Below are 15,331 nucleotides of genomic sequence, written 5' to 3' on the forward strand. Positions count from 1 at the left end.
CCGATCAGAAGGTCGGCGGTTCGAATCCGCTCGATAGGGTGAGTTTCCGGGTCACCTTCAAAGGTAGCCCCATGTAGAGCGCATTGCAGTAGTCCAAGCGGGAGATAACCAGAGCATGCACCACTCTGGCGAGACAGTCCGTGGGCAGATAGGGTCTCATCCTGAGTACCAGATGGAGCTGATAAACAGCGTCCCTGGACACAGAATTGACCTGCGCCTCCATGGACCAAAGTCTAAAATAACTCCCAGGCTGCGCACCTGGTCCTTCAGGGGCACAATTACCCCATTCAGGACCAGGGAATCCCCCACACCCACCCACCTCCTGTCCCCCCAAAACAGTACTTCTGTCTCGTCAGGATTCAACCTCAATCTGTTGGCCACTATCCATCTTCCAACTGCCTCCAGACATTCATACAGGACATTCACTGCCTTCACTGGTTCCAACTACTGGGCTAGGGCCTTTTGCCTATAACTTGGTGCATAGACATTGACCTATTGATGTTGGTTGGTTGGTAGGTTCTCTTGCGTCACCCTCTCTCTCTGGTCCTCCTCCAGCCATCCCAGTATCAGCAACAACACCTCTACTGCTCCTACGAGACCAATGGGACCCCCTTCCTGATGCTCCAGCCTTTGAAGAGGGAGATTGTTCACCGGCAGCCCCACATCGCCCTCTACCACGACTTTGTCAGCGATGCCGAAGCAGAGAAGATCAAGGAGCTTGCCGCTCCACGGGTAAGCAGCTTGGGGGCATTGGGGCGGCAGGAAATGGGGTCTTGCGGGACTGGCCCATCCACGAGGCAGACTGAGGCAGCCGCTTCAGGCAACGGAACCGAAGGGGCAGGCCTGCTGCGGAAGTGGCTGCGGCAGTGGTTTCCAGGTTCTGGCGGGACCTCGCAAAAGCCCTGCGAGAACTTGCGGGGCTCTAGCAATATCTTGCCAGAGCCTGGAAGCCGTGTTATGTGGCAAAACGGGACGGGTCCATAGCTGTCAACTTACAAATTTGAAAATAAGGGACCAGCAGCCTCAAAAATAAGGGATCAGCAGCCAAAATAAGGGATTTTCCAGGCACAGGTATATAACTTCTGAGCCAAAGGCAGAAAGCCCAGCCAGCAGCCAAACGAAGCCTCGAGCGGTGGTTCCCACAGCGCAGCAACCCGGCAAAGGGGATGCAGCAAGGAAAACCACCGTCACCTCTCCGCTGGGAAGCGCTGAGCAAAGGCGAGTCCCCAGGAAACGCAGCCGATGCAAGCTCCACCCCCCCCAGTCGTTCTTAGACTTCTTATTGGGTGAGCAACGCAGCCAAGCAACACAGTTGGAGCCTCCCTCCTCCCTGGCCGGCAGGGAGGGAGGGAGGGAGAGGAGCTGCTTCCTTTGAAACCCGGGAAATTTACGGGACATCATCAATAAGGGACATCAGTGGGACACAGCGCTGGGATAAGGGAGTTTCCTGCCAAATAAGGGACAGTTGACAGCTATGGACGGGTCACTCCTGGGCTCTTGCGTCGTTTTGTGTTTTTCCCCCAAATGTTTTTATTAATTTTCCAAATTTATAATACAACACAATACAATAAACAAAACATATAAGAAGAAAAACAAACAAACATATAAAATATCTTCCAATTAAAAATCCAAATTAATTTCCATTATTAAATGACTTCCTCGAATCCTTCCTAAATGATTTTCATTGAATCTCATTTTAGCAATTTTCCAATATTCACTTTCTGATAAAATTAAGTAGTTCAAATTACTAACTTCCTTTCTTTTCATCATAATCTCTTGCCTCGTTGGCTTCAGGCTACAAGAAGGGAGATTTCCAGCTAAGCATCAGGAAGAACTTTCTGACAGGAAGAGCCGTTCAGTGGTAGAACGGTCTCCCTCGGGAGGTGGTGGACTCTCTCCTTCCTTGGAGGTTTTTAAGCAGAGGTTGGGTGGCCATCTGTCATGGATGCTGTAGTGGAGATTCCTGCATTGCAGGCGGTTGGACTAGATGACCGCCAGGGTCCCTTCCAACTCTAAGATCCTACAATTCTGTGAATACCAACATTAATAATAATATTGATTGATTGAATTTATATACCGCCCTATACCCAGGGGTCCCAGGGCGGTTCACAGAACAACATCAATATAAAAACTACAATATATATAATCAAAATAAAAACAACAACCCAATAACAACCCCCCCCCAAAGAACTACATTTTAAAAAGGCATAGGATGTCAATAAGATCAACCAAGGTAAAGGTAAAGGGAACCCTGACCGTTAGGTCCAATCGTGACCGACTCATCTCGCTTTATTGGCCGAGGGAGCCGGCGTACAGCTTCCAGGTCATGTGGCCAGCAGGACTAAGCCGCTTCTGGTGAACCAGAGCAGCGCACAGAAACGCCGTTTACCTTCCTGCCAGAGCAGTACCTATTTATCTACTTGCACTTTGACGTGCTTTCAAACTGCTAGGTGGGCAGGAGCGGGGACCGATCAACGGGAGCTCTCCCTGTTGCGGGGATTCGAACCGCCAACCTTTTGATCGGCAAGTCCTAGGCTCTGTGGTTGAGACCACAGCGCCACCCGTGTTCCAAAGATCAACCAAAGGCCTCGTTAAAAAGGAATGTTTTTGCCTGGCGCCTAAAGGTGTACAATGAAGGCGCCAGGCAAACTTTCCTGGGGAGAGCATTCCACAGACGGGGAGCCACGGCAGAGAAGGCCCCGTTCTTGTGTTGCCACCCTCTGGATCTCTTGAGGAGGAGGCACAGGAAGGAGAGAGAAGATGATCTCAGGGTCCGGGTAAGTTCATCTGGAAAGAGGCGGTCCTTGAGGTATTGCGGTCCTGAACCGTTTATGACTTTATAAGTCAAAACCAGCACTTTGAATTGGGCCCAGAAACTAATCGTAGCCAGTGCAGTCGGACCAGGATCAGTGTAATGTGCTCACACCGTCTTGCTCCGGTGAACAACCTGGCCGCTGAATTCTGCACCAGCTGAAGTTTCCGAACCGTCTTCAAAGGCAGCCCTACGTAGAACGCATTGCAGTAATCTAACCTTGCAGTTAACAGAGCATAGACAACAGTAGCTAGGCTATCCCTGTCCAGACAGGGGCGCAGCTGGGCCACCAGCCGAAGCTGATGGAAAGGTTTTTTGCCCATCACCCAAGTCGAGAGGAAAGGGTTAAGGGGAGATGGGTTTATATGTGAGATACAAGAGCGAATGGTGGGTCAGGGGAGCGAAATCTGCCTCTCTTCTTATTTCTTCTTCTTCTGTGATCGCTCGTAATAGAGTAATCGGGGGTCAGCAAACCTTTTCAGCAGGGGGCTGATCCACTGCCTCAGATCTTGTTGGGGGCCGGACCGTATTTTTTTGGGGGGGGTGGTGAACGAATTCCTATGCCCCACAAATAACCCAGAGGTGCATTTTAAATAAAAGGACACATTCTACTCATGTAAAAACACGCTGATTCCTGGACCGTCCGCAGGCCAGATTTAGAAGGCGATTGGGCTGGATCCAGCCCCCAGGCCTTAGTTTGCCTACCCATGCCTTGCAGTAACCAACCTTGAGGTTACCAGAGCACGTGATGGATCGTCATTTATTTTGTACCTTGGGTGTCTTTCCTGCTCCTCTTCCTCCCATAGGAGCCAAACGGCGGTTATCCTGGGCCACAAACTTGGTTTTTTTACTACTACTGTGGTCGATGAGATTTTTGAGGCTTTCTCAATGGGTGTGGAATATTGATGACTGGTTAGTAAGTCCCCCAAGGACAACTAATAAATCATAGAATCGTACAATCATAGAGTTGGAAGGGATCCCCAAAGGTCATCCAGACCAACCCCTGCAATGCAGGAATCGCAGCTAAATCGAAAGATTTAACCAGGTTAGTCTGCTGGAGAATTTCGTTCCCTCCAAATTCTGTTATACTAGCAAACCCCCCTAAAAAGGGGGGGTGGAACCACCCAAGTTTGCATCCCCAACCCTACTTTGCTTTGTTTTTTTAATAATCTTTATTAATTTAAATTACACACATATACAAAGAATTTACAAAGAATTTACAATCTCACACTACAAAAAGAAACTTAAAGAAAAAACAATTAAGAAAAGCAGAATATACAGAAAAAAGAAAGAAGGAAAAGCAGATTTGCGTCCATGAAAAATCTTAAACTTCCTAATTAATACTTAAATAAAAAAGACCTCTGACGAAACGAGTCTTCCAATCATTCTCATTGTACTGTTTATACTGTCGTCGTTTTCCCCGCACAGTTTTATATTCTTTAATATTGTTCCCGTCTTCTCCACAAACGGTATTTGTTGTGTTTAGAAGTATCCCTCAAGTTCTGCTAACATGGTGTGCCCAACCCTAATTTGAACAAGAGGGCAGAAAACTTCCTTTTTGGTTATTCAGATTCCTTCAGCAGCCGAGAGAATTAAGCTTAGAAGTTGCCACCTCCTCGAGACAGGATCGAGGAGGAGAAAGAGGAAGAGAGCCTGCGGTTCAGCTCCTCCACACTTGGCCAAAACGATTCCTTCTCCATCCAACATCCCGGCCGGTTGCCTCGGCAACCGCGCAAACAGGCCCACATGGAGATTATTAACCTAATCCACGGCATGGACGGGACATCGGTTTTGTGGTTCTCCTCCTCCCCAAGGCCAGACGGCACTTGGCTCTGGCTGCCAATCCATCACAATTCCTCTGGGCAGCTTCCAGACATCCTGGCATCTCGGCCGAGTGTGTCATCGTGCCCGCAGTTCTCCAGGCTAGACGCCTTTCCGCCGGGCGGGTTGCTCCTAATAACTGTCGAGGGCTGTTTTCCTTAACTACAGTGGATGCTCGGGTTGCGGACGCGATCCGTGCGGGAAGCACGTTCGCAACCCGCAGCGTTGCATCTGCGCGGGTTGCAATTCGACGCTTCTGTGCATGCGCAAGTGCCAAAAACCAGAAGTAACCAATTCTGGTACTTCTGGGTTTGGTGCACTGCACAACCCAAAATTGCGCAACCCGAAGCGTCTGTAACCCGAGGTATGACCAGAAATGCAAAAGACGAAGGCAGACAATAGCTTTGCAAGGCAGCTGGAAGCATCTGGAGAGTGCTTCTGGTTGCCAGAGGGAACAGGTGGCACCTTCACCTTTAACAGGTGTGCAGCCTTGTGGGAGCATCCTTCTTGGATACCGAAGGTCCCCACGTTCAGTCTCCAATGGCAACTCCAGGCACAGCTGTGGGAATGTTGTGGGTAGTAAAATGGTAAAGGGACCCCTGACCATTAGGTCCAGTCGTGACTGACTCTGGGGTTGCGGCGCTTTATTGGCCAAGGGAGCCGGCGTACAGCTTCCGGGTCATGTGGCCAGCATGACTAAGCCGCTTCTGGCGAACCAGAGCAGTGCACAGCAACGCCGTTTACCTTCCCGCCGGAGCAGTACCTATTTATCTACTTTCACTTCAACATGCTTTCGAACTGCTAGGTTGGCAGGAGCTGGGACCGAGCAACGGGAGCTCACCCCGACACGGGGATTCGAACCACAGACCTTCTGATCGGCAAGTCCTAGGCTCTGTGGTTTAACCCACAGCACTACCTGCGTCCCTGTTGTGGGTAGTAGGAGAGTATATATTGATGAAATATTATCCTTCCTAACTCACGCTAGTGGGTCACACGTATATAGCACAACTCGTTCCACTTTACACAGCAAGAAACTAGTTCCAGATTCGTTTGAATCCCTTTAGTTAAGCAATCCAATCTGGCACCCCCAGATTGGGGTATATTCCTGGTAAGACCCCTTAGATTCCTTCCTAAAAGAATAAAGACACAAGAGTCTTCCTTATGGGAAGGTTTTCCCAGTAGTGATGTATGGAAGTGAGAGCTGGACCACAAAGAAGGCTGATCGCTGAAGAATTGATGCTTTTGAATTATGGTGCTGGAGGAGACCCTTGAGAGTCCCATGGACTGCAAGAAGATCAAACCGATCCATTCTGAAGGAAATCAGCCCTGAGTGCTCACTGGAAGGACAGATCCTGAAGCTGAGGCTCCAAGACTTTGGCCACCTCATGAGAAGAGAAGACTCCCTGGAAAAGACCCTGATGTTGGGAAAGATGGAGGGCACAAGGAGAAGGGGACGACAGAGGACGAGATGGTTGGACAGTGTTCTCGAAGTTACCAGCATGAGTTTGACCAAACTGTGAGAGGTAGTGGAAGACAGGACTGCCTGGCATGCTCTGGTCCATGGGGTCATGAAGAGTCGGACATGACTAAATCACTAAACAACAATGTGCAACTAAACCATATATCCTAAAGACGCCACAGTCCCCACTGTGCCTCATTCCAAAATGAAACATGGACATGGCTTCGCGCTGGGATCGGGAGGGTGGCGCAGAGCTGCAGGAAGCCCAGGAAAGCCTGCATTCACCCCATAGGACGCACACACATTTCCCCTTCATTTTTGGAGGGGGAAAATGTGTCCTATAGGGCGAAAAATACGGTAAATGAAATATTATTTTTATATATTATTATAACTAGTACTTGCTTGGTTATTTTATATATTTCTCATATGGCTGTTGTCCAGAATAGTTGGATTCTGGGGCACTCCCACCACATGTGGAGGTATGTGCCTGTGGAGGTCACCCTCTCCAGCATTTTGGTGAAGTTCCTGGCTGTATAAGCACTAGTTTTCTTGGTGTTAGGTACCACCTGTAGGTGAGTTTCAGAGTGAGTTCTTTTCTTTTCGTTGATATGGATTTAAAGGGGGTTTAGACCACATTCTGGTCCATTGAGTGGGATTAATCTCAGAGCCTATGTCATTTCCTTTCCGCTCCAGATTTGACACTGCAACCTCTTGCGTTTTTCTCTCTCTGTTCCCCTCTCCAGTTGCAGAGGTCGGTGGTTGCCTCGGGAGAAAAGCAGCAGAAAGCAGACTACCGAATAAGCAAAAGGTAAATTCTCTTGCTCTCCTGCCAACCTAGCAGTTCGAAAGCACGTCAAAGTGCAAGTAGATAAATAGGAACCGCTCTGGGGGGAAGGTAAACGGCGTTTCCGTGCGCTGCTCTGGTTCGCCAGAAGCGGCTTAGTCCTGCTGGCCACATGACCCGGAAGCTGTACGCCGGCTCCCTCGGCCAATAAAGCGAGATGAGCGCCGCAACCCCAGAGTCAGCCACAACTGGACCTAATGGTCAGGGGTCCCTTTACCTTTTTAAAGTCTCTTGCTAGCTACACACAGAGTTCACAGGGAGCAGAGCAGCTGCATAGCTTGATGCACCAACGGATGTGCAAGGAGCTGGCCCCCTCGTGAAATTTAGGGGTGCCTCCAGGGACACCCCACACCGCAGGGTTGAGGTTTCTAGCCTTCTTGTCACGTTTGCAGGCTAGCTCAATCAATCAATCAATCAATCAATCAATCAATCAAAACATTTTATGCCCCAAATTTCCTTCAACCTTATGTTTTTGTTAGCAAGAATGCATAAACAATACTTTTCATGCAATATTATTTGCTGGATTTTATTGCGTTATGATCTTCCTCAGTGGGTCGTGCAAACTGCTCTTCCAAATAAATATTTTTCATAGGGTCTTCTTCTTCGGCGATCCCTCGTAGCCGAGTAAGATTGTCTTCCATAAACACGGTTTTAACAGTGTAAGTGACTGTGGAGGCCAATTCTGGATCCACACGTCCTTCCACAGTGGGGACATAGGTTTCCGGGCGGGAGTTGATCATGGTGTGGATTTGCCAAGCATGCCTTCCTCTTAGCAAGTTTCTCCCTTGCGTCCTGAGTTCGAGTGTCTCCAAAGCCCATGACACCTTTGGTAAAGGCTGTTCTCCAACTGGAGCGCTCGCAGGCCAGTGTTTCCCAATTCTTGGTGTTTATACTACATTTTTTTAGATTTGCCTTGAGACAGTCTTTGAACCTCTTTTGTTGACCACCAGCATTACGCTTTCCATTTTTAAGTTTGGAATAGAGTAGTTGCTTTGGCAGACGATCATCAGGCATCCGCACAACATGACCAGTCCAACAAAGTCGATGTTGAAGAATCATTGCTTCAACACTGGTGATCTTTGCTTCTTCCAGTACACTGGCATTAGTTCGCCTGTCTTCCCAAGGGTTGTGTAACATTTTTCGGAGACACCGTTCATGGAATCTTTCATAGGCCGGGCGTGACACGGGGGATGAGTTTATGGAACCATTGGGACAGTGGTCCAAAAAAGTTTGGGAGTTGATGCTAAATGTACATGAGCTTCTCCCAAAATCCTTTTTCCTAAGTGGAGAGGCTGGGGAGCGGACCAGACGTTCTGTTTGGTTAAGTTGCCACCTTCTGCATGCCAACCAGGTGTTCTGCCACTGAGCAAAGGAATCTGAGCAAGCAATCTAGAGGCGAATAGTTCAGTATCAGGCCTCCCATCTCCCTAGTACACTACAATCCAGGTTTCTAATCTTCTGCAAACTGCCAAAGGGCAGGATTTATAGCCAACAGCTGCATTTATCATTCCAGGCTTCTTAGGCTGGGAAAAAATGACTTCATTGAGTCTTCTTGCAATGCAGAGCTAGATATGGAATTTCCACACAAAGGATGACGGAGACATAGGCTGCGGTCGCAGAGCAGCCTTGGCAAATATTTTTCCGAGATGATCTCAGCGATGGGTTTTGCAATCTCTGTTTGAGAGACCCCCACTGACTGCTGGAATTCCATTCTCTGCAGGGTGGGGGGCTTTGAATTATGGTTGGATGAAGGAGCGATTAACTCTTCCCTCACCTCTGGCCCGTTGGGAAAAACAGAAGGAACTTGGCTTGAAACGGCAGCGGTAAAATGAACAGAATCGTATGCCAGTGAAGATATTTTAAACCGATTAATACTCTGACGTCATCAGCGCTATGCATTTAACAACAACAACAACAACAACAACAACAACAACAACAACAATTTATTATTTATACCCCGCCCACCTGGCTGGGCTTCCCCAGCCACTCTGGGCGGCTTCCAAAAAAATATTAAAATACTGTGATACATCAAACATTAAAAGCTTCCCTAAACAGGGCTGCCTTCAGATGTCTTCTAAAAGTCTGGTAGTTGTTGTTCTCTTTGACATCTGGTGGGAGGGCGTTCCACAGGGAAGGCGCCACCACCAAGAAGGCCCTCTGCCTGGTTCCCTGTAACTTGGCTTCTTGCAGGGAGGGAACCGCCAGAAGGCCCTCGGTGCTGGACCTCAGTATATGGGCAGAACGATGGGGGTGGAGACGCTCCTTGAGATATACTGTAACACTTTAAATAGGGATGCAGGTGGCACTGTGGGTTAAACCACAGAGCCTAGGAGTTGCCGATCAGAAGGTTGCGGTTCGAATCCCCGCGACGGGGGGGGGGGGGGAGAGCTCCTGTTGCTCAGTCCCTGCTCCTGCCAACCTAGCAGTTTGAAAGCACGTCAAAGTGCAAGTAGATAAATAGGTACCGTTCTGCGGGGAAGGTAAACGGCGTTTCCGTGCGCTGCTCTGGATCGCCAGAAGCGGCTTAGTTCTGCTGGCCACATGACCCGGAAGCTGTACGTCAGCTCCCTTGGCCAATAAAGCGAGATGAGCGCCGCAACCCTCTCTCCCTCCCCACCCTTACCCCATCACAACTGCACTTCTTTTTTCCTTTTTTTAAAGTCATGGTATTTTATTTTATTTTTTATTGTGACAAAGTAATCATCATAAATAAATAAGAATAAAAAAATGTGCACCCCACCACCAGGACCATTCCATTGCAAACTATCCAACCTCCCAAAATTTCAACACCTCTTGCCATGGTTTGACCCCTTTCCGTTTTAACAGTGCAAATTCTACAAACACCTTCCATATTTCCTCAAAATGCATATTCCCCGTCTTACCTTAATGGCACATGTTAATTTATCATGGATAGCTATATCCCACACCTCTTTATACCATTCTTCCGTTTTATATTCTGCTTGCCCCTTCCACTTCCTAGCTATCATAATTCGTGCAGCTGTCAATAAATTTGTGAGCGAGTCCTTCATAGCCTGCGAACCTTCCACCCCATAATAAATTGATAATAATGCTGCCTCTGGACTTCTGCTCAGCTTTAACCCAGGGATTTCTGTTATCTCCTTAAACACCCTTTGCCAGAAAAATTGTACATATTTACACAACTGCACTTGAGCTCAGAAGTGCAGTTGTGTAAATATCATAGCTGTCAACCGTCCCTTATTTGGCGGGAAACTCCCTTATCCCAGCGCCATGTCCTGCTGCTGTCCCTTATTGATGATGTCCCTTAAATTTCCCGGGTTTCAAAGGAAGCAGCTCCTCTCCCTCCCTCCCTGCCGGCCAGGAAGGAGGGAGGCTCCAACTGTGTTGCGTGGCTGTGTTGCTCACCCAATAAAGAGTCTAAGAATGACTGGGGGGTGGAGCTTGCATGCCTTGTGCCGATCAAATCGGCCGCGTTGCCTGGGGACTCGCCTTTGCTCAGCGCTTCCCAGCGGAGAGGTGACGGTGGTTTTCCTTGCTGCATCCCCTTTGCCGGGTTGCTGCACTGTGGGAACCACCGCTTGAGGCTTCGTTTGGCTGCTGGCTGGGCTTTTTGCCTTTGGCTCGGAGGGGCTCAGAAGTTGAACATACCTGTGCCCAGAAAATCCCTTATTTGGCTGCTGATCCCTTATTTTCGAGGCTGCTGGTCCCTTATTTTCAAATCTGTAAGTTGACAGCTATGCTAAATATGTACAATTTTTCTGGCATTGTGCCTTGTTTAGTGCCTGGCTGAAAGACACCTTGGATCCAGCAATCGTGGCTTTAGATCGACGGGTCGCAGCCCTGACTGGCCTCAACACCCAGCCCCCTTACGCAGAATACCTGCAGGTGGTGAACTATGGATTAGGCGGGCACTATGAGCCCCATTTTGACCACGCGACGGTGAGTAAACCTGTTGCTGCAAAGTCCGGCAGGGCATGAAAGCAATTTGATACAATGGTACCTTGGTTCTCAAACTTCATCCGTTCCGGAAGTCCGTTCCAAAACCAAAGCGCTCCAAACCCAAGGCGCACTTTCCCATAGAAATTAATGCAAAAGGGATTAATCCGTTCCAGACTTTTAAAAACAACCCCTAAAACAGCAATTTAACATGAGTTTTACTATCTAACGTGACCACTGGTCCATAAGATGAAAGCAATAATCAATGTACTGTACTATAAAATAAATAAGACAGTATTGAAGATGATAAAAATTAAAAGTATTATTTTTTCTTACTTGTTCTGATGATAGTCATTGTTTGGATGGGGGGCTTTTATCCATTTCTGCAGTCACACAATCAATCAGTCAGTAGCTGAACTGGGTTCCACATAGTCACAAAAACAAATTAACCGAAAAAGCAACAAAAACGGTAAATAAATAGCAAAAACGAAAGCGCCAAACTTAATCCGTTCCAGAAGTCCGTTTGACTTCTGAAATGCACAAAAACCAAGGCATGACTTCTGATTGGTGCAGGTGCCCAGAAACAATAGTCGACAGTCGCATCGGATGTTCGGCTTCCAAAAAACATCTGAAAACCAGAACACTTGCTTGTGGGTTTTCAGAGTTTGGGAACCAAGGCATTTGAGTACCAAGGCATTTGAGAACCAAGGTCCCACTGTATTGTCCGAGGTGTAAACACTTACTTTTTTCTTTGGAAGCAATCCTAATCTTTCTGACTTTTTAAACTTCTCTTATTTATAATTATATTTATATTTATAATTATAATTAATTATATTTCCTGCTTCCCCTTGCCACAAGCACAGTCCTAAGCTCCACCTACACTTTAAAATTTAAACGTGTGTGTGTGTGTGTGTGTGTGTGTATTTATATAGTTTTTATTAAATGTACCATATTTTTCGCTCTATAAGACGCACCAGACCACAAGACGCACCTAGTTTTTGGAGGAGGAAAACAAGAAAAAAAATATTCTGAATCTCAGAAGCCAGAACAGCAAGAGGGATCGCTGCGAAGTGAAAGCAGCAATCCCTCTTGCTGTTCTGGCTTCTGGGATAGCTGCGCAGCCTGCATTCACTCCATAAGACGCACACACATTTCCCCTTACTTTTTAGGAGGGAAAAAGTGAGTCTTATAGAGCAAAAAATACGGTAAATTGTACATATACATATATACTTGATTTCTTTATAGCATAGATTCTTAACTGCATACTCGTTTCCCCATACAAATCTTTTTCCACCCGTGACTTCCCACCAGTTTGACTGCAGAAGTTCTTCACTTGTAGGACAACTTGTAGTTATGCTCAGGTTTTGTGGTCGATAATCCCAGTTCTGGAAGTACTAAAACTTGATGAATGCAACCACCTGGTGTTCCGTAATCAAGGAATTCTCTTTTTTCCCAATTCAGTCGAGAAAAAGCCCCCTTTACAGGATGAAATCCGGAAACCGAATTGCCACGTTGATGGTCTATGTGAGTCTTCTTCTCTTTGCTGGGATCTGCAAAAGGATATTGTGGTTTTGCCAGGGAATTCTGTATATGCTTCAAGAAAGATAGGGCTGCTTTTGTTTTTTGTTTTGTCATTCCATGGCTAAAACAGAAAGTTCCAAGCTTCAAACAGCTGGCCCAGTGTTTCTTCTCCAGCTAGATTTCTGCAGTGCATTTTCTAGGACAAGCGTTTGAAATATACTCAGAGTCGAGAGTGGATTTCATGCTCTTTATTCAGCTCATAGTGGTGAGGAGGAATGAATGAAAGTCCCCTCAAAGTATCTGCTTTATATACATCATTTACACAATGGGCTGCACATGATTGGCTAATTCTGGAATTCTCCTGTAGGCCAATCAGGTTGTGGGTTCACTTCTATCTGGAGCTGGATTGGGTGGCTCCTGCCAACCAATCATACTGCTGCATTGTTCTAGGACCAATCAGACTGCTGCATTCTGAATCCTATTGTTCTAGGACCAATCAGACTGCTGCAGTTTGGATCCTATTCAATTCAGTACATAACACTGTAATTTGGGAGATGTTTTCACGGGAGGAAAGTGTCACTGGGGCGAAGGGTGATTTGGAGAAAGGAAAACAGGGTGAAGCAGACCTTCCCTGGTATTTCTAAATGCTCATCACACCAGCCAAAGCAGCTATTATATTTAGCTTCTTTAATGGCAGTAAGGATCAGTTCTGCCCATTTTGCAAAGTAGCGAGAAGTGAGGTTTCAGGGAACCAGGCGGAGGGCCTTCTCGGTGGTGGCGCCCGCCCTATGGAACGCCCTCCCATCAGATGTCAAGGGAATAAACAACTGACTTTTAGAAGACATCTGAAGGCAGCCCTGCTTAGGGAAGTTTTTAATGTTTGATGTTTTATCGTGTTTTTAATATTCTGTTGGTAGCAGCCCAGAGTGGCTGGGGAATAAATAAATTATTATTATTATTATTATTATTATTATTATTATTATTATTATTATTATTATTTGCATGGGGCTCAAACTCATGTTAATTGGATGTTTTTTATTGGAAAATTAATAAAAACTATATATATATATTTTTTTTAAAAAAATAGTCTCATGCTTTATATCCTAGCACTATCATGCGTCTGGCAACCCACGTCGGAAGTGTAGATTTTGGAGAATTTCCTTGAAAATAGCTCCAAAACTTTCTTTTTCTGTGCAAAAAACAAAAAACAAACTCAGCATGGTTCTCCCTGTCCTCTTTTAAACTCCACAACCCTGTGAGGTAGTTAGGCTGAGAGATATAGAGAACCACATACGCCACCTTGAGCCGAAGGATAACGTTGTCCCATTTCTTTTCCTGCTCAGCTGAGTTTGGTAGAAGCCGGAGGGTCCACGGCCTTCATCTATGCAAACCTCAGCATTCCTGCTGTCAAGGTGAGTCTGTGTGTTGCGAAGAGAGGTATCAAAGGTAACCTGATCTCGTTTTTTGACAGAATTACAAGCCTGGTAGATGAAGGGAACGCAGTGGATGTAGCCTACCTTGATTTCAGCAAGGCATTTGACAAGGTGCCCCATGATATTCTTGTAAAGAAGCTGGTAAAATGCGGTCTTGACTATGCTACCACTCAGTGGATTTGTAACTGGCTGACTGACCGAACCCAAAGGGTGCTCATCAATGGTTCCTCTTCATCCTGGAGAAGAGTGACTAGTGGGGTGCCACAGGGTTCTGTCTTGGGCCCGGTCTTATTCAACATCTTTATCAACGACTTGGATGATGGACTCAAGGGCATCCTGATCAAATTTGCAGATGACACCAAACTGGGAGGGGTGGCTAACACCCCAGAGGACAGGATCACACTTCAAAACGACCTTGACAGATTAGAGAACTGGGCCAAAACAAACAGGATGAACTTTAACAGGGAGAAATGTAAAGTATTGCACTTGGGCAAAAAAAATGAGAGGCACAAATACAAGATGGGGGACACCTGGCTTGAGAGCAGTACATGTGAAAAGGATCTAGGAGTCTTGGTTGACCACAAACTTGACATGAGCCAACAGTGTGACGCGGCAGCTAAAAAAGCCAATGCAATTCTGGGCCTCATCAATAGGAGTATAGCATCTAGATCAAGGGAAGTAATAGTGCCACTGTATTCTGCTCTGGTCAGACCTCACCTGGAGTACTGTGTCCAGTTCTGGGCACCACAGTTCAAGAAGGACACTGACAAACTGGAACGTGTCCAGAGGAGGGCAACCAAAATGGTCAAAGGCTTGGAAACGATGCCTTATGAGGAACGGCTAAGGGAGCTGGGCATGTTTAGCCTGGAGAAGAGGAGGTTAAGGGGTGATATGATAGCCATGTTCAAATATATAAAAGGATGTCATATAGAGGAGGGAGAAAGGTTGTTTTCTGCTGCTCCAGAGAAGCGGACACGGAGCAATGGATCCAAACTACAAGAAAGAAGATTCCACCTAAACATTAGGAAGAACTTCCTGACAGTAAGAGCTGTTCGACAGTGGAATTTGCTGCCAAGGAGTGTGGTGGAGTCTCCTTCTTTGGAGGTCTTTAAGCAGAGGCTTGACAACCATATATCAGGAGTGCTCTGATGGTGTTTCCTGCTTGGCAGGGGGTTGGACTTGATGGCCCTTGTGGTCTATTCCAACTCTATGATTCTATGATTCTAAGATCAAAAGAGAGAGAGGAGCAAGTCATCAACTTCCTTGCACAAATAAAAAAGAAGCGTCTGAGGCTCAATTTTATCATCTGCCTACCCCTTTGGCAGCTGTGCCAACACACCCCTTTGTGTTCAGGGGGCTGTCTCTTTTCAGCAAATGTTTTTTCGGGGAAACTGCCCCTCTGCGCATGCTCAAAGGAACGGGATTTGTGCATTCAACTGGGGCCTGGGTTATTGCTCTTGCACACATGCCATGAAGGTTCTTGTTCCCCGGGGACGCAGGTGGCGCTGTGGTCTAAACCACTGAGC

The 15,331-nt window shown here is 46.9% G+C and overlaps 1 protein-coding gene across 1 annotated transcript in view; it reads left to right on the forward strand.

The window, feature by feature from the left end:
• The window catches only part of P4HA3 (prolyl 4-hydroxylase subunit alpha 3), a 45,781-nt gene that overhangs the window by 23,005 nt on the left and 7,445 nt on the right, over window positions 1–15,331 (forward strand). The window contains exons 7-11 of the mRNA XM_028725834.2: window positions 556–732; window positions 6,836–6,900; window positions 10,695–10,854; window positions 12,313–12,375; window positions 13,716–13,784. Of these exons, the coding sequence (XP_028581667.2) occupies window positions 556–732; window positions 6,836–6,900; window positions 10,695–10,854; window positions 12,313–12,375; window positions 13,716–13,784 (534 nt within the window). The remainder of the gene's footprint in view (window positions 1–555; window positions 733–6,835; window positions 6,901–10,694; window positions 10,855–12,312; window positions 12,376–13,715; window positions 13,785–15,331) is intronic.

The sequence above is a fragment of the Podarcis muralis genome, chromosome 4, assembly GCF_964188315.1.
Source record: "Podarcis muralis chromosome 4, rPodMur119.hap1.1, whole genome shotgun sequence".
NCBI classification, from domain to species: Eukaryota; Metazoa; Chordata; class Lepidosauria; order Squamata; family Lacertidae; genus Podarcis; species Podarcis muralis.